General features: G+C 42.4%; 1 protein-coding gene across 4 annotated transcripts in view; it reads right to left on the bottom strand.

The window, feature by feature from the left end:
* SNX9 (sorting nexin 9) overlaps positions 1 to 19,993 on the bottom strand; it is a 264,145-nt gene that overhangs the window by 113,015 nt on the left and 131,137 nt on the right. For 3 of the 4 annotated variants that reach the window (XM_029596722.1, XM_029596724.1, XM_029596726.1), the window contains 2 exons: positions 7,571 to 7,654; positions 6,323 to 6,491 (listed from right to left, as the gene is read on the bottom strand). In XM_029596722.1, the coding sequence (XP_029452582.1) occupies positions 6,323 to 6,491; positions 7,571 to 7,654 (253 nt within the window). The remainder of the gene's footprint in view (positions 1 to 6,322; positions 6,492 to 7,570; positions 7,655 to 19,993) is intronic. The other variant, XM_029596725.1, reaches the window with a different exon arrangement.

The following is a 19,993-nucleotide window of genomic DNA, read 5'->3' as shown; positions in this document are numbered from 1 at the left end:
CCGCGGATCGGCCCGCGAAGAAGAGGGACGCCGCTGCCGCGGATCGGCCTGCGAAGAAGAGGGACGCCGCTGCCGCGGATCGGCCCGCGAAGATCAGGGCCGCTGCAGAGCCCATCCTGCAGTGACCCGTACAAGATCAACATGGAGGAAGTGGAAACCCACGGGGCCTACAGAGAGAAGGCAACAGAATGGGCTTCAGTGCCAATAGCAGCAATCAGCGCCTCCCAAATACCCATGCGGCATCAGTGACAGTGGAAGCAGAGGAATGAGAGAGGCTCTTGAGGTTGCTGGCAAAAGAAAGAGAGGGGGTCTGCCTTTAGTGTGCATGTGAATGAATGGGAGTCTGCCTGGGGGTGTATGTGTGTGAATGCATGGGTGCCTGCCTAAGGGTGTGTCTGTGTATGAGAATGTATGGGTGTCTTCCTGGGGTTTGTATGTGTGAGAATAGCTGCCTGCCTGTGTGTGGTGTATGCGTATGTGTGTGTGTGAGAATGAATTGGTGCCTGCCTGGGGGTCTGTTTGTGTGAGAATGAATGTGTGCATGCCTGGGGGATTGTGAGGGAGTGGTGTGAAAATGAATGGGAGCCTGCCTGGGGGTCAGTTTCAGTGTGTGAGAATGACTGGGAGCTTGCCTGGGTGTGTGTGTTTGTGTGAGAGTGATTGGGAACTTGCCTGGGTGTGTTTGTTTGTGTGTATATGTGAGGGAGCCAGAGAGAGTGAGAGCATGAGTGTGTATGAGAAAATCCAGGGGAGTAAGAGTTTGTGTGGTTGGTGTGTGTGGAGGGGGAGAGAGTGTCTTAGAGCCTGAGAGTGTGTCAGTGTCTGCGAGAGCGAGAAGTTATGGTGGGTATAAGAGCATGAATATGTATGTATGTATGTGACAGTGTATGTGTGAGAGAGAATGGACATGTGAGTATGTGTGAGAGAGAGAGGATAACCTCCTAATCCTTGACAATATCAGGGTGACTGGAAATCAAGAGCTCCCACGTATGGTCAGCAGGGGCTTTTTAAAATCCTTATTAGTTTTAATTATTGGGTGTTATTTGATATATGTGCCGTTTTTAAATATTTTATTGGTATTTGGGAAATTGTAAAAAATGTATATGATTTTAATTAATAGAAATTCTATTTATCAGTAGTTTTAAAATATTCTTTTATTAGTATGGTTTTACTATTATAACTGATGCTTTATGTTTCTTGATTTTATTTGTTTTATGAGGAATGGTGGTTCTGTTTTTCCATTGTTAATACACAGTCTGGCTTCTTGGGGTTTCCATGTCAGTTTTTGTCTAATTTGTGCTCCTTTATTCTGTATTTGGTGAGGGTCTGTCTCTGCTCTGTGTGTGTGACCATGATGAGAGATTCTATTAGCATAGGGATCTATAGCAATCGGGTTTGTTTTGTTTCCTCAGTAGGTGGTGTATAGGTATTCTAGGACCCAGTATAATATTTACCCTTGCTTTTTCACAGGTAGGGTTATTGTTTGAGTCCTTGGTGTTATTACTGTTACGTTACGATGGGATTGCAGTATAGATTTTGAGTGTCTTTTTTGCGAGGTTTTGTGTTAGTTCACAATGTGCCTGGCAGTGGAAGGTGTTTGTGCTGCTGTTACTGTGAGGTGACACCAGAATTTGAAAACATCTTTTAGTATGATGAGCTGTAAGGGAAACATCCAAGCTCCATTGTTTGGGGGAATTTCAGTGGATGCACAGAGTTACAGAACTGGAGGTGCAGGATTTATATTGACATTCTGTCCCTTCCTATAAATTCCAGTCTTCACTCTCATAGCCATATAGAATTAGTTGAATGAGGCTATCAAATAATTATATAGTGTGAAACTGGCCAGCTTTTTAAAATTATACAGAAGACCCTTTGGACTTTCTTATTAACACCAAATATTCAAAATCTGTGTTCATCCCATCAAGCTCATATATCTCATTAAAGAGGTAAATTGAATAACACAATAACTTTGTTTTATTATTGTTATTCATAAATTAGAACAATAACATTAGGCTTGGAATATTATATATTTTTAATATAAATGAGAGGTTTTCACAAGATAGGTTGTGTCGTGAAACATTTTATTATGTATATATTTAAGGAAACATACATAAATTGTCAAAATACATTTAGTTCGTTTAACCTTTAACCTCTGGTTTGCTAGTAAACTGAATTACTGTGTCCCAAAATTATGTTTGTCTAAAAAGTGTGTCACCAACATGAAAAGTTTGGAAAGCTCTGATCTAGTAAGAGAAAGGAAGTGATGATCTCCTTGTACAGGTCCTTGGTGACGCATCACCTGGAGTTCTATGTTCAGTTCTGGAGACCGTATCTCCGAAGAGACAGAGACAAGATGGAGGCGGTCCAGAGAAGGGCGACCTAAAAGGTGGATGGTCTTCATCGAATGACTTATGAGGAGAGATTGAAGAATCTAAATATGTACACCCTGGAGGAAAGGAGGAGCAGGGGTGATATGAGACAGACTTTCAGATACTTGAAAGGTTTTAATGATCCAAAGCCAACGACAAACCTTTTCCATTGGAAAAAAAAAAAAATCAGCAGAACCAGGGGTCACAAAATGAAACTCCAGGGAGGAAGACTCAGAACCAATGTCAGGAAGTATTTCTTCACGGAGAGAGTGGTGGATGCCTAGAATGCCCTTCCAGAGGAAGTGGTGAAGACCAAAACAGTGAAGGATTTCAAAGGGGCGTGGGATAAACACTGTGTATCCATAAAGCCTAGGATCATAAAGCCTAGAGGTTGGGAATGAAGAGAAGAGGCATGGGGGTGGCTTGCGGGAATGAATGCTACAACCTGGTGATTAATACCCTTATTCAATAAACATACACACGGTTAATGCGACTCCAACATTGCTCTATGCTTCAACGACAAGAGGAAATGTGGAAAAGAGGATTTGCATTCAGGCAACAACCAACAAGGCTGCACAGTCTGGGTAAACAAAAAAGCATGGGAGTAGCTTGCTTGTTGAGGCGGTTACTACCCTAAACCAATCAAGCCTGATACTTCACCTTGAATGCATATCCAGCATGGCTCTCTGCTTCAGCGGCAGCAGGGGAATGAGGAAAAGAGGATTTACATCCAGACAACATCTAACAAGGCACTGATCTGAGCAGCATGAGTATACAAACATCGGGGTAACTTCTCGTTACGAAGATTACTACCCTCAAACATTAAGCCTTATACTTCACTTTGATGCACCTCCAACACTGCTCTCTGCATCAATGGCGGGGATGGAAGGAAATTGGAAGCAAAAAGTTACCAATAAGGGCCCTGAACTCGGGGTAACAGAAGGGTATGGGAAAATATTTATGAGAGCTTGCTGGGCAGACTGGATCAGCCTGTTGGTCTTCTTCTGCCGTCATGTCTATGTTTCTATATGTGTCTCCACAGCAACAGAGTTAGAACCCAATTTGGAAGTCCTTGAAAATGAAGTAGGGTTGTTCCCTTGTGATTTTAGGCCCAGTGAGAGTTCATGCTGTTATGAGTTCTGGGGTATAAAATGCAATGACATTCCCACCTTATTCTACAGTCCTACCTTAAGTCTAAAGAAGGAGACTGCCATACCAGCATTTGGGAACTGTAGAGGGGTTTGTTTTTTATGTTAAACGACATCTGAGGTCATGTCTTCTTCAGCTATCATGTATACAGTGGAGAGCTACATAAGAATTTTAAGGCTGCTACAGCTGGAATCTCTGAGCCATATGTGAGTGTTGGAGAATCACTTTTGGGGAGGTATTAGGGATGTGCATGCGTTCCATTTTCAATAGTTTGTGCGCATAAACCCTTACATTAAACTTAACCCACACAGGACATTCTTCTTCCAAAGCATTTACATGCATACAATGAGATCTTATGCACGAAAATTACCCCAGGAGACGTAAGCAGAAAAGTATGCAAGGAAGCGATTTCACATGAACTGAGAAGAGGCATTAGAGAGAAGAGGCATTCTGGGCAGGGAAATCATTTCACCTCCACAGCAGATGCAAACTGCACACTTATGCTGCACATATGTATGTACTGTCCCCGCTGATTTTCAAAGGGGACATAAAGTGTAAGTCTGCTTTGAAACTTCAGGCTAACATCTGCATATAGGAAGTATATGTGGACTTCAGCCTACGCAATTTTATGCGCACAAGAACAATTTACACACATAGGGCATAATTTTCAAAAAGATTTACAGGCTTAAAACTGGGATTTACATGTGCAAGTGGGCTTCTGAACACTGCTACATTATATGCCATTGAATTAATAGATTTCACATGTGTAAGTTTGCTTTTAAAGGTGAATTATAAAAGCCAGACGTGCACCAAGATCGGGAGACAAGCATGCATGTATCACATGCGCATGACCACCTGATTTTATAAGATGACCACACATACATGCACAGGTACCAATGCGTGAATATCTCACATCGGGGGAAAAAAGAAGTGGAATGTGTACGTTCTGGGGCGAGGCAAAGAGATATGCGCGCATGTAGCTACGCGCCTGGGCACGCACCCAGGTCCCTTTCAGCAGAATAGATGAGGTGTAAGTCAGAATAAAACTATTTCTATGCACATAGGAACTAATTAGGTTAATGGGGGGAATGCAAGGTAAAGAACCTAGCTATAGACTGGGCAAAGTGGTGGATGAACTGCTGAAACTGGTCATGGCCTGGATGCATACCTGTTATAAAATTCCGCGCGTACCTCAAAGTCGACATTTCCCTGCTGTGCGTGTACCCTCGTAAAATGTGGCCTGTTCTATAACGTGTGTGTACTCTTGCGCATGGTAGAACATTTCAGCACATCTGGCCCATGCACCTGTTTTAAAAGTTACCATCCCTGCATGTAAATGGGTTTTTAAAAGTTGCTGCTATAGAATGTTATATTTGCACGTGTAACTCTTGAAGATTACCTCTATAAAATTTTATGCATGTTAAACGGTGCTTCTGAGCATAAACTTTACAAAAACAAAGTAGAACAAACGGATATTCAGAAGAACATTTTTCCTGTATACAACCTTAGGAGGGATGTACAAATGAATATAACATACCTTTATAGTTCGAATCAGCTTTCTCCACCATGGTAAAAGCAAAGAAAAACTCATTTAAAAAATGCAATGCTCTCCTGCAATTGGATCAATGGTGAGGGCAAGAACTGCTCTTACTGAATCTTGAAAGCAGAATTGCAGATTCAGAATGGGCAACAGAGACGCAAAAAGAATCCCTGGGCTCTTAAAAGGAAGGCCAAGAACAGAAAGAGGAATAAAGGGTGCACCACAGCCTCAGCCAGGTCATAACCCAAAATGGGGCCTCAGCGGAAGGTCAGATACAGGGAAGGAGTACAAGTTACAGGGGACAGATCCTGGTGCAGTAATGAAAGGTCCTATGCACACTGCCACTACCACCAGGCTTTCTTAACGGCCAAGCCTACAAATGGCCCCAGACGTTGCCCCATAAGGTAGGGTCTGCAAATGGATCTGCTTCCCCATTTTGGGAGAAAGCTGACATAGGGAGGTGGTGGGGCCCATGCATCTGACCCTCCCTCCTGCTCCCCATCCATATTGCAGGACCCTTACAGCAGCACGGCCTGGTACAGATGTACGTTCTGCACTTATCTAAAGATGGCTCTGGATTTGTGCGATTGAGCAAGTGACGCTTTGCAAGAATATCCCACCTCTAAATTAAATGAATGGAACTGAACATGTCTCGCTCTGGACTAAGAACCATTAACCTAAACTAGGATAAATGCATCAATTACATAGTGCTCTCTCCCCCCTCCCCACCATTGAAACATTAATATGCAAACATTTTAATTACTCAGCTAAGCAGAATATGAATAAAGTCCCTTTAGGTTAGAGCTCTAAAAGTGCCACCTACAGGGTTGGAAAAAAATAAAAGCCACAGACAGCAGGGAAAAATAGGGGGTTTTCCCCCTTTATAATTTATGTTTTCTTTACGTGCCTGGGTTCTTTTCTGTATTGTTTTGCTTATATTTTGTGACGTTCCCCTTGGATCCTCATATTGTAACTCCTACTCTAGAACTTCTCTTGCACTGAAAATCATTTGTTTCTCGTGCATTTTTTGGTGTCTGAATGTCCATATCTTCATCTCTCGTCTCCTCTAGGGTCCTTAGGTGGATATTAAAATGCTGGGCTCCATACTTCTGTAAGGCACCTGAAACCTTATTTTGATTAACACTACTAATGATAGACCCAAGAAGATAAAAGCAGAGTTGACCTTACTACACTACGCCAGCTAACGCATTCTACACCCTACAGCAATCATCATTAGTCAATAAAGGACGGTTCTATTCCTTACCAGGGCCTTGGTAGGCCTGCGGATGACCAAATGCTGTATCCCAGTTGTCTGCTGAGCTGTTTCTCTGCCCAAAAGCATTTTCTGGTTTGTTTCCCCAGTTATCAACTGTGGTTGTGTTTTCGGATCTACCTGCATTCCAGCTTGACCAAGGGTCATTGGTGTTGTTGACCTGTATTGTTCATATAGAAATACAAATATGTGAGTAAACAGCAGGAAAGCATTCAGATATTTCAGAACAAGAGATGGAATTTAAGAGTTACACCAAAGTCTAATGAGTTAAAATAAGTAATAAAATGTGTAGAAGGTGAAAGGCAGGGCCACTGTTGTGTATTATTTTTAATCTCAGAGACTGTTTTGACCTATGGCTAATAACTTCTGCCAGATAAAAATGTTATTTATACAACATATTTATTGCAGGAATGCACAATCTGGATCCTCACCAGTGTCCCGCACCGCCATTTTCTAGTTTTCAGTTTACAAGTTTCTCCGATTCTACACTTTAAAGAGCATTTGAACAAGTTAATCTAGTTCTTTACATACAGGAACCATGCTTCAGTGTGTCAGAGTACGCAGTATAGACACATCACAGAGCCCCCCCGGCTCTATCTTGCCTGGACACCCAGGAAAGTGGTGTTTGCTTCTAAAATGCATTGGGATAAGCGATTACACCGAAATCCTGTTCTTCAATCACTACACGAGGAGGCACCAACCAATGACAAGGCAGCTCTGGCAATGACTGTTCACAAAGTTTGTGTTTCACTGCAATTTCAAAGTTCATCTCTCAAAACCTATACAAAATCCCTCCCCTCACACAATGAAATTAATACCTTCATCTAATGGCCAACCAAAGCCACAGATACCACGCACATTCATGACAAACAAGTTTTACTGTCTACTGACAGAGATAAGTGAATACTATACTGGAGAAGAGACGAGAAAGTCAAACAAAGCAATTGGGAGAAAGTGTCCATAGTAGAGCATCGATTCCCTACAGACAACTACAGGGCAAATCATTCCCTTAACCACATATAAATGGGGGGGGGGGGGGAGAACAGCTTTATCTTTGCAATTAGATCAGGTTTTCAAGTTCGTTTATTCTGGACCTAAAATGTTCTCATCTTATTGGCTAGGCACGTCTACCAGTATGAAGTGGTTATCTAGAAGAGTCTTGGCCAATGGGGAATGGGAAGCTTGGCGAGGCACAGTGCATGGTTACAGCGGCTGACAGATTTCAGGGCTTCGGTTTACCTGGTTTGCAGAAGGAGATGAAGGAGGTGACTGACTGACACTTTCTGCAGTACCAGTCAAATCTACAGATACAAAGTGTTCCACCTTGAAAGTAAAAAACGTGGAATGAATGAGAAACAAAGCAGAATGGGGTAGGAAAGGAACAAAGGAAAAACAAAACACCGCACTGCATTCCTTCAGAGCAATCAAGCAAAACGTATGCAAGGTAAGATGGGTCAGTGCAACCAGGCAGGCCACAAGGAATCAATGCAAAAAGACCGTTTCTCACACAGAGGGTCCCAGCACAATCATCTCCAGGCTCTAGTCATGCGATTCAGGCACAGGCAGCTTCACACCACTACGTCAAAGCACCAGAAAGAGGGGAAAAACAAACACAAGGGTCAGACAACTAACTGCATCCCACTGAGAACTCGGCAACTAGGGATTCTTCTAAGTCTTCATTTTTAAACATTTTATTGAAATAAAATGCAATAAACACTCACCTGGCATGAATTTGTTTCTTATGTACAAGCAGCAGCAATGGATAAACACTTTCAAATTTGAATTATTAAATTTCCCCCTTCTTACCAATACCCACTCTTAGCCATTCCCCTTCTCCGCAATCCCACATCTAAAACACACAACGGGGAAGTGTCTCCCACGCCACGTAGGCTTCGCTTCTGGCTCTGGGTGAGAAACGGAAGGTCCGCATCCCCTCGGCGCCGGTGATTCCACAGAACCTGCATGCTCCAAATTCAGCAACCCATGCAAAGAATCTCTCCATTGCCCAAGAGAAGGTGAACCCTTCTTCCACACCAAAATAATTCTCTTCTTGCCCAACAAGCTTGCTTTCCTTGTATAAACCTTCTCCCTGAACTCACATGAAGGATCGACAAAAATAGCCCCTTCGGAGGCAGATTTAATCTCTTCCTCTATTACCAGCCTCAAGCAATCCCCAGTCCTTCTCCACTACTGTTGTACCCAAAAACGGTGACCCAAAGATGCCTTTCCGACACTGATACAGCAGAGCCAGCCCTACTTTAAATGCTCTAGAAGTGGCTAAATAAATAAATAAACAAACTGCCCTTCAACAATTTATATTGTAGCTCTCTCAAGCAAGCACTGGCAATTACATCTGGAATTCTTGCAAAACATCGAGCTGGCTGAGGGACGTTTAAATTAAACTTTAAATCCTTCCTCCACTTCTAGGTTAACCACTCAATATCATAGTCACAACTCCGTTTTAAGCCCCTTCAACGAAACATGCAACACATATTTATGTTGTTCCTAAATCCTCTATTTTAAACAATTCCTCTAATCTCACCCCATAAACTCTAGTGAGACTCTTCCTAGTTAGTGAGACATAGCATCTTGATTGCAAATAGACAAACACTCCCCTCTGCTCCAAGTTGTATTTCTGTTTAAGATCCTGAAACAAATAAACCAAACCCTTTGTCATTCACTACAAATGAATTCCTGAATCCTCTTCAGAGCCCAAAAGTTCAGAAACCTCAGAGTCCGTGCACTTTACACCATTTGTGCGTTTAAGTGGGTGAGCTGCACAGTTTATAACATAACCCTGTACGTCTGCCGTGAAAGATCGCATGCATGTTTCAGTACGCACATATATCTGTAATGCAGGAGCACGCATTGCTTTTTCTAGCCATTTTCCAAAAAAACATGCATAGGTTTTACGTGTGTAACTAACAAACAATTTAAGTGTAATAACCCAGAATTAAACTAGGAGGCAGGTATTTTATAGACGCACAAGCACTTGGAATTATCAGTTTGCTGATATCACCACCAGTTCACCCTTAACTTCTATCTGTTTCCCCAGTCCTCCCACCCAAAAATATGTGGACAAAGGACAATCCGATTTCAATTGCACAAGTCAGTGAGCAAGTGTAAAAGTGTTCGGAAAAGTTTGGTAATGTATGCTCCTATACCTCTTACAAAACAGCAAACTGCGCGGGTATTACTGAATCCCACCCTGGGGATACTCCTATACTGCCCGTTTTCCCCTGTTAACATTTACGTGTGACACTGCAAGTGTGCACCCACGCAAAGGTTTATGAAATACATACTACTTACACGCATATATGTTCCTTTTACATACTCAATCCCTGCCTAACACTGCAAGTGTGCACCCATGCAAAGGTTTATGAAATACATACTACTTACACGCATATATGTTCCTTTTACATACTCAATCTCTGCCTAACACTGCAAGTGTGCACCCACACAAAGGTTTATGAAATACATACTACTTACACGCATATATGTTCCTTTTACATACTCAATATCCCTGCCTAACACTGCAAGTGTGCACCCACGCAAAGGTTTATGAAATACATACTACTTACACGCATATATGTTCCTTTTACATACTCAATCTCTGCCTAACACTGCAAGTGTGCACCCACACAAAGGTTTATGAAATACATACTACTTACACGCATATATGTTCCTTTTACATACTCAATATCCCTGCCTAACACTGCAAGTGTGCACCCACGCAAAGGTTTATGAAATACATACTACTTACACGCATATATGTTCCTTTTACATACTCAATCTCTGCCTAACACTGCAAGTGTGCACCCACACAAAGGTTTATGAAATACATACTACTTACACGCATATATGTTCCTTTTACATACTCAATCCCTGCCTAACTCTTTGACATTACCTCCTTAGTTTGCATCCTGGGGCAACATCTGCATTGCCACAGAGAGGAAGAGAAGGTGATTCCCTGGGAATGTGCTGCATTTGGGAGCACAGGACCTTCCATGCGACCTCAATAGAGCGATAAGAACGCTACCTCTCAAGTGGGTCGGTGGTAAGTCTATCCTGCCATGTAAAGGGGTGAACTCAGCTCATTTCATATTCAAACAGAGTAAAATCATTATCCAAGCAATCCGAGACATTGCATCTGGATTTCCCAGAACTCCCTTCTGCCAGTCTTGTGTCATAACCTGGCTTTCCCAAAAAAGTCTAAAAAGTGTTTGATAAATAAGTTGCAAGTCTCTTTTGAGCAAATGTAAAGGTAAAAGCTGGAGGATATAAAGTCACTTAGAACAAAGTCATTTTGAACAAACTAATCCTGGGCAGCATCCGTCACTGCTGCAGCTTGGTTAGGCTATAATTTTATTTAACATATTTATATACTGTTTTACCAGTGCAAAATTGATCAAAGCTGTTTACAGTAATAAAAGTAAAAATAAAATAAAAATTCAGTTAAATAGCATATATATAAAATAAAATAATAAAGATAAAGTAAAGTTAGAATAAAAATACAATTATCATTTGATCAATAAAGTAATGGGAGATATACAGATACAGCTGCCTCTGATTTCTAGCCAATAATAAACAGAGGTAATAAAAGGAGCCAACTCCTTTTTGTGTTTCTTTAGCACCAGTGCTTCTGACTTATCAAAACTCAGCTTTACTCCTGAAAAGGACCCAAAGTCTGCACATTCTTGCACAAAGCACCTTAGAGATGACTAAGAATCTGTAATATGCACTAATAAAGGCAGCAAGCTTAAAGGCTGCTCTACCCAACTGGACTCCTTTTGCTCTCCTACTGGTCTGTATTTTCCTTAAAAGAGGTTTGTAAGGACCTTTAGAAGTGCATTACAAACCACATTCACAGCCAGAAAAGTGAGCATCTCCAGCAAATTTATACTCAATGCTTCCCACAAGCATGTTCCTTTTACACGAGTGCTAAATGGCACTGCCGCCACAGCTCAGCTTTAAGTGTAAAACGTTAGCAGCTATAATGCAGTCAATTTTCACACATAACCCTCCCCCTACCTTTGTCAGGCAGCCAGATATCTGTCCAACTGGTGCAGAAACAATTTGGCTTCCCAAAGCAGGTTTAACAGAGCAGCTTCACCCTCGATCGTGCCGGACCTTGAAGTCTGAAGCGAATCTTTAAGTCAAAGAACTGAGAGCAGAATGGGAGAAGAATCCTGAAAAACAAGAGCTTTCTTGCCCTCTTCTCACTGCTTGCAATACTGCAAAATTCAAAAATCTTGCTATCGCGACTCTGGGCCTCCCCATATTTTCTGAGTGCCCCCTCAGTCCTGAACCGGTCCTGCCAGCATCCATTTTCAGTTCTATAAGCATCCTTGCTTCCAAGAAGCCCCTCAGTTCATTTTTAACCACCAATTCTGGATTATCCACAAAGTGCAGGATATTCCTGTGAGATTTCCTCCCAGACACACACACACCCTTCCTCTTCCTCCCAGACACAAAGACACATACAGAAAACCATTCCATTCTCTCTCTGACAAAGACACACACAAAACCTTTCCACACTCTCCCCCAGACACAAAGAGAGATACAGAAAAAACCTTTCCACTCTCTGTGTCTGGGAGAGAGAAACACAACCTTCCACTCTCTCCCAGACACAGACACATACACACAACCCTTCCTCTCTTTGTCACATACATTCTCAATTACACATGCAGAACACAAACACAAACTACCTATACAGCTCTATGACCTATTCTCAATCCCTAGACTTAAAAAAAAAAGAGGCAGCAGACTACTATTAGCTGCTGAAAAAGAACTAAGATTAACTCCCCAACATACAAATTCAGCATCCAAACTCGAATTTGCTGTCTTCAAATCAAAACATCTCCAAATATGTCTAATCTACGCCCCTCTGGGGCTCCTAGACTCAGGCCCCTCTCCTCTAATTGAATGCATTGCCAAACACATCAACACGGACGCCCCAGCCATCAACATGGGAGACTTCAACTTACACGTTGACTCTACTCCTCAATCCCCCAACTGCGAAACTCTACTATCCTCCCTCAGTTACATGGGCTTAAAACAAATCATAAACAGTCCCAATAACAAAGCAGGACATACACTGGATCTAATCTTCATAAATGCAGGCCTTACTCTCTCCTCCTCGCCTAAATGCTCCCCAGTTCCATGGTCCGACCATTGGATGATCACTACTGACCTAGAGATTACTGAGATCCCATCCCCCTCTTTCCCCAAAACTACAATTCAATTCAGGAAACCCTGCACCATGGACAATTTCAGCTCTCATCTCTCCAGAGAACTAGTTCATCTTGATCTCTCAAATGCAGACTCGGCCACTGCTTCATGGTTCAATATCACCAACAATGTAGCAGAACAAACATGCCCCATAACAACGAAAGTTCTAAACCCCACCCCCGATAATAGAAAACCCTGGTTCACACCGGAACTGAAGATACTCAAACAAGAACTAAGAAGCAGAGAACATAAATGGCGCAAAAATCCCTCCACAACGACGATGGCCTCCTACAAATCCCACATGCACAGTTACAGGAACACCATCCTCTGCACAAAGAGAGATTTCTTCGCCCGAAAAATCCATCACTTCATCTTTGACCCAAAGGCCTTGTTCTCCTACGTCACTGTTCTCACTAAACCTTCCCCACCTACTATCCCCGATGACCAAGCACTACTCAAATCTACAGAACTCGCTACTTACTTTGAGAAAAAAATTACCAACCTTATAGCCCCACTTAGCTCATCCAATCTCCAGCGCCCACCCCCTTCACTCCTACCAACTACCAGACAACAAACTTTGAATCATTCGAACCCACTTCATCCCTTGAGATAGAAACCATGCTCAAGAAGATGAAACCCTCCTCTCACCCGTCGGACCCTATACATTCAAAACTACTCATCTCCATCCCAAAAGCCATCCCTAAGCCTCTGGCAGAAATCATCAATTGCTCTTTATCACAAGGATTAGTTCCAGACTCTCTAAAACTTGCCATTCTCAAACATTATTAAATAAACCTAACTTGAATCCAGCTGATCCAGCTAACTTTCGCCCTATAGCTAACCTACCGTTTATCACTAAACTCTTGGAAAAAATAGTCAATCAACTCACAGAATATCTCGACGAACACAAGATCCTTGCCCCCGCTCAGTTCGGATTCCGCAAATCATTAAATACTGAATCCCTCTTAGGGCTCATTTCATATTTTGATTCCACACAATAAATTTTCACAGATTGGACATCTGGCTGCTTATTGTGTATTTCTGCTCTCACAGCTTTATTAAGCAGCCTTCCTTGCTGTTTTGTCAGTCCACTATTCTCCTGGGCCTAGAAAAAAGCCAACCATATCTTCTCGCACTTCTAGATATTTCTGCGGCTTTCGACACTGTGAACCACTCAATGCTCATAGATAGACTCTCAGACATTGGCATTACAGGAACTGCACTCAGCTGGTTCAAGTCATTCCTTAACAGGAATTTCAAGGTCAGAATCAAAGAATCCCACCCGGTCAGCTCCACCCTGGGAGTCCCACAAGGATCATCTCTCTCCCCAACGCTTTTCAACATTTACCTTCTCCTGCTCTGCCATCTACTTGCAAGTCTAAAGATAACTCATTTTATCTATGCCGACGATGTGCAAATCCTCATCCCGATCACGGATTCCCTCTCCAAAACCCTCAGTTTCTGGAACAGTTGTCTACAGTCTATCAACCACCTCCTCACCAGCCTCAACCTAGTCCTCAATACTAACAAAACTGAGATCCCTTATCACCCAGGATGACAAAAACGGGGCAATCAACAAACTCCCTACATCCCAAAAGACTGACATCTCCTATGTGAGAGACCTCGGTGTAATTTTGGACAACCATCTAAACCTAAAAAAATTTGTCAACACCACAAAAGAATGTTTCTAAAAATTACAAATTCTAAAAAAGCTGAGACCCCTCCTCCACCTTCAGGACTTCCGCACGGTGCTTCAATCTATCATCTACTCAAAAATCGACTATTGCAACTCTCCCCCTCTCGGACCCCCAGCTAACACCAGTAGACTCCTTCAGATGTTACAGAACTCCACCGCCAGGATTCTGACCAACACCAACAAAGGCGAGCATATTACTCCCATCCTTCGGAATCTTCATTGGCTCCCCATCAAATTCAGAATTCTCCACAAAGTCCTCACGATGATTCACAAATCCATGCACAATCTAACCCCTCTTGATTTAAACATCCCTCTTCGACTCCACACGTCCTCCAGACCAATAAGAACAGCTTACAAAGGCACTCTGAATGCCCCCCCTGCCAAGACCTCTCTAAGGAAACGTGCCCCATCGACAGCGGGCCCCACACAATGGAATGCTCTCCCCCCGATCTCCGTCAGGAACCCTGCCCATTGACCTTCAAAAAAAAAGATTAAAACGTGGTTCTTCAGACAATCATTTCCCTAAAGGATGATCGTTCTCACACCCATGACAGGACAGGATGCTTGTATTTAACCTTGATAGGACCTCTCTCCTGCTGGCAGGCTCTGCCACTCACTAGCTCATATTTATCAAATATTTTATCACCGATCTGTGTAATCTTCAACCAAAAATTCCTCTTCTCGTGGCCCCGACCTCCCAGCCCCAGCGAAAGCTTTTCAACTTATTAGAGAACCAGCAGTCTCTTAGGCTCCTGTTGTAATCCTCTTGTTAACCTACTATTAGCTTCCCCACCTGAGGTAATCCTCTTGCTAATCTACCATAAGCAATCTCTACCCCCTCGCATACCTGATCCTTACCCTCCCTCCTGCCACAAAAGTAACTGAGTACCTCAGAGAAGGTGGTGGTCATTTTGGTTCCTTTTCAATCTGGTATGTTATTTATATTATATGTTAGCATTTTGTATTTAACATCCTGGGTCCCAGTTCGATGTAACCCCTGCTCTATGTAATGTTTTTCCAATTAATTTGTTTCACTGTAAACCGATGTGATATGTATGGTTACATGAATGTCAGTATAAAAAAGTTCAAAATAAATAAACATACCCTCAACCAAAAACAGAAAAAAAGCAACTATAGAGTTCTGTGCCACAACAAGCCAGACTCTGTTGCAGTACAATGGGAAAACAATCATCATCATTCCTCAGAATACAGTAAACAATGAAATCAAGAAATAAAAATCATAATAGTAAAACCATACTAATAAAAAGACTATTTCACACAGCTGACCAAGAGAACAAAGAATTCAAAATGCATATACTTAAAAAAAAAAAAAAAATTTCCCCAAGGGGTCACAAGCTGTGATGTGAGGAGGTGCACGCAATCTTTCTGTGCTCAGGGACCTTGCTCCTTTTTATAGTTTCATTGGTTATTTTGCAGAGCTTCACTGCATGATTGGATTTTTTATGTTCCTGAAGGTAATCTCAATCTATTGCACAGCTTACTGACCTGTTTCAATGAAGGACAACGACTAAAGCAGTAAAAAAGGAAAAAAAAAAAAACATCGAAGGAGATGGCAAAACAGCCCAACCCATACGATGGTTGCGTTAATGAAATTGCAGCAGTGGTAATCACAGCTCTCTCCACTAAGTTGGATGCCAAATTTGAAAAAGTATATTCCAAATTTGAGGAAATGAACTCTTTGCTCAGATACAGTGAAACAACTACAGGAGGGAGAGGTTCCTCTAGATGCTAGAATGCAAACACTGGAATCCACGGAACGTGCGCTGCAATCTGATAAGAAAATGGGAGACAAATTAGAGGACTTGGAAAATTGCTTCCATAGGAACGATTTGAGAATAATGGGGCTCCCAGAGGCGCTCGTGGATAGAGACCTGGTGGAGCACGCTGGAGACCTGATTAAAACAGGCCCCGGGTTTATTGGAAGTATGTGTCCCCCTTCCATTCCCCTTCCAAAATGATAAGGGGAATGGAACAACTCCCCTATGAGGAAAGACTAAAGAGGTTAGGGCTTTTCAGCTTGGAGAAGAGACGACTGAGGGGGGATATGATAGAGGTGTTTAAAATCATGAGAGGTCTAGAACGGGTAGATGTGAATCGGTTATTTACTCTTTCGGATAGTAGAAAGACTAGGGGGCACTCCATGAAGTTAGCATGGGGCACATTTAAAACTAATCAGAGAAAGTTCTTTTTTACTCAACGCACAATTAAACTCTGGAATTTGTTGCCAGAGGATGTGGTTAGTGCAGTTAGTATAGCTGTGTTTAAAAAAGGATTGGATAAGTTCTTGGAGGAGAAGTCCATTACCTGCTATTAAGTTCACTTAGAGAATAGCCACTGCCATTAGCAATGGTTACATGGAATAGACTTAGTTTTTGGGTACTTGCCAGGTTCTTATGGCCTGGATTGGCCACTGTTGGAAACAGGATGATGGGCTTGATGGACCCTTGGTCTGACCCAGTATGGCATTTTCTTATGTTCTTATGTGGTGTTTTTTTTAAGTAGTTGTTAATTCGGCTAGGCACTTGCTTTGGTATTGTGATGATCTGCTCTTGATATATCTCTAATTTTTTTAGAGGCTGAAATTAAAAGCTGACAAAAAGACATTGAATCTTGAACTGTATTTGGCACTCTGATTGAGAGAATAAGACAGGTAAAGTCAATAGATATAGGGCGTTTTGTTTCCATAGTGGGGTTGTAATCATTTTTTGAAAGTATAATTATACATAATTTTCATTGTTTTGATATAGGTGATACATCGTAGTTATTAAGAATGAGTCCCTGATGAAGCCCAGGCGAGGGTGAAACAAGGATCCTTTGTTGGACGGAGTATATGTGGATAGAGTGTTGGAAGGCAATTTGCCCCAGATGCAAGCTGATTAGATAACTTGTGGATTCATGCAAACATTTTTTGCGGGTGTAGCGTGCAGAGAATCAGCACGCGCACATGTATGAAAAGAATCCAGGCCCCTGTAAAGGGAGAGGAAGCGGATAACTTTTTTTAATTTTTTGAAGAAAGAAGTTGGATAATATTGGAAACCTTATGAAGACAAGTATTGTTTCAAATTTTGCATTATAAATATTTGATATGCATTGCCTTTGCACTTAAATCTGTACTGTAAGAAGTATTACATTGTGTCTTTGGGTTTTTAGATTTTAACGTGTGAATGCTTGGTATGATTGTGATTAATAAGTTTTAATTGTGTATATGTTTACATTTTTGTCGATGTTAATAAACATTTTTGCACAACAGTGTATTTAAAGTTAAAGAGAATTCTCTTAGTGTATGTTTGCGTTTTGGCAATCTAGCAGCAGGCCTGGATATGAATTTCTTTTGGAAATGGAACCACATGACCATCAAGTGTTTACTGAAGCAGCTATTGCAGGATATCTCCACTTGGACTTGGTACTCTGGTAGGTCAGCAAACACTGCGACTTCTTTTTAAAACTGACCTTTACTGACTTTGTGCAACACACACACACACACACACACACACACACACACACAGCAAACAGCCATTCCAGCATGCAGGCTCTTTGGGATAATATTCTTGCTAGATGACAGGACAGCAGGAAGGGATGCAGGCAGCTTCCTGCAAAACATCTTCAATTTCTACTTAACATACCAAGGCCCAGAACTGAATACACATTAGGAAATGTTTATTTCATGTTCACATAAATCCACCTACGTGTCGACATCCAAACAAGCGCATTTTCCACGAAAAAAAACAAACCACACTATAAAAATGCAAAAGGTTGGACAACTTTTGGCAGTTGGAAAACTTTGTTTCATATACAGGTTTCCAAATAGCAAAGCTTCAGAAGAGCAGAGCAGACTGCTCAATCAGAAGTTAATGACTGCACAAAGCTGGGTGAAGTGGTGGAAGCTATTAAGAACAAATTTACTGGTCATGGGAAGAAGAAGAAGAAATGTCCCTTTCCATTGGCCCTGCTACACCAGTCCAGCCATGACAAGAGGATTGTCTCCCCCTACCAGCAGATGGAGGCAGACTATACAGCCACTACACTTAAGGGTACTGCTAGCAGCAGAGATCCTGTAATCTTCTGACAAAGTTTCTGATCAAACCTCCCAACCATCAAGAGCAAATACTACTTGAGCTCAAATTCTGAGAAGCTTCCCTGCGACGTACAATAGGGAAAGAAAAATTGGAGAAAACACAGGGAAATAGAGATCCAAACCAATGAACCTAGACATTCAGCAGAGAACAGAACCTCGCTACCCGGGAGGGTCCTGGAATAATGTGCAGGACTAAAGGAAAGAAAATTAACAGGTAAGGAATTTTTTCCTTCCATCTCATCCTGCTACACCAGTCCAGCCATGACAAGTGTGAAATACCAAAGTTTCATCTACTCGGGTGAGAGGAGGCGAGGGCTCCCTTACGGGCCCCCACTCCAAACGCTGTATCCTTGACGTTCAGCCAGTAATGCTTGAGAAAAGTGTGCAATGAGGACCAGGTGGCCACTCTGTAAATATCGGCATGTGCTCGCGCCTGCATCTCTGCCCAGGACTCAGATTGCATACAAACCAATTCCGGAGGGCACTTGCCCTTCAGAAGGGAAGCAGACTCAGTTTCCTTTATCCAATGGGCCAGGGTAGCCTTAGAGGCTGCCTCTCCCTTACAAGGACCCCCCCCCCCCCCCAAAGAGAACAATTTGTCTGACTTGCAAAACTAATTTGTGATTTCCAAATAACACAGAATGAGCCTCTGAACATCCAAGCACCTAAGAGAACGATACTCTGACCCGCACTCCTCCCAACAAAAGATGGAGAGAGATTGCCTGATTGATGTGAAAAGCCGAATTAACCTTCGGAAGAAAGGATGGCACTGGCCGAAAAATCTCTATGTCTGAGGAAATCACTAGGAAAGGATCCTGACAAGATAAGGCCTGAAGCTCCAAAACACTGCGCAGAACAAACAGCCACCAAGAAGACAGTCTTTAACGACAAGTTCAAAGAATTCTGATTTAATGGCTTAAAAGGGGCTTCTCAGAACCAGATTAAGGTCCCACAGTGGAACAATGGGCCAGAAAGATGGACACAGCCTCTTCACCCCCTTTAGAAAATGGGACACATCCCAATGAGCAGCAATAGAGGAACACTCGATGGTCCCCCATAAACAAGCATTAGCCAGCACCTGCAACTTTAAGGAATTCAGATCTAGACCTTTGCAATTATGCCCTGAAGGAAGGCAAAATGTAGGACATTGTGACCCACCAGGAAAACTGACAAAATTGTTCAGGCACAAAACTTGGATGTAAGCCAAAATGATAGACAATTTTTGGGACCTGAACAGCATGGAGATCACCACAGTGGAGTATCCCTTCTTACGAAGCCATCTCCGCTCAATAGCCAGGCTATAAGACAGAATGGAGCCGGATCCTCCATGATCACGGGGCCCTGGACCAGAAGACCCCGAGCCTTTGAGAAGCATAAGGGTGGGGCTACCTAGAACCAAAGAAGGTCCACCTGTGCTGCCAATCTGGTGCAACCAAAATCACCTGGTTGCTCATCAGTTCTATACATTGCAGCAGCCTGCCTATGAGTGCCCATGAGGGGGAAGGCATACAAAAACTACCCCTCCAGCCATGGCTATACCAGGGCATCAATCCCTGTCACCGATTGAAGAAACATCTACCTTTGCATTCCACTGGGCTGCCATCAGGTCCAGCTGCACACAACCTTATTTGCAAAAAAT

The sequence above is a fragment of the Rhinatrema bivittatum genome, chromosome 3, assembly GCF_901001135.1.
Source record: "Rhinatrema bivittatum chromosome 3, aRhiBiv1.1, whole genome shotgun sequence".
Taxonomy (NCBI): domain Eukaryota; kingdom Metazoa; phylum Chordata; class Amphibia; order Gymnophiona; family Rhinatrematidae; genus Rhinatrema; species Rhinatrema bivittatum.
Note: the sequence above shows the minus strand (reverse complement) of the source record. Positions and strands in the feature narration are given on the sequence as shown.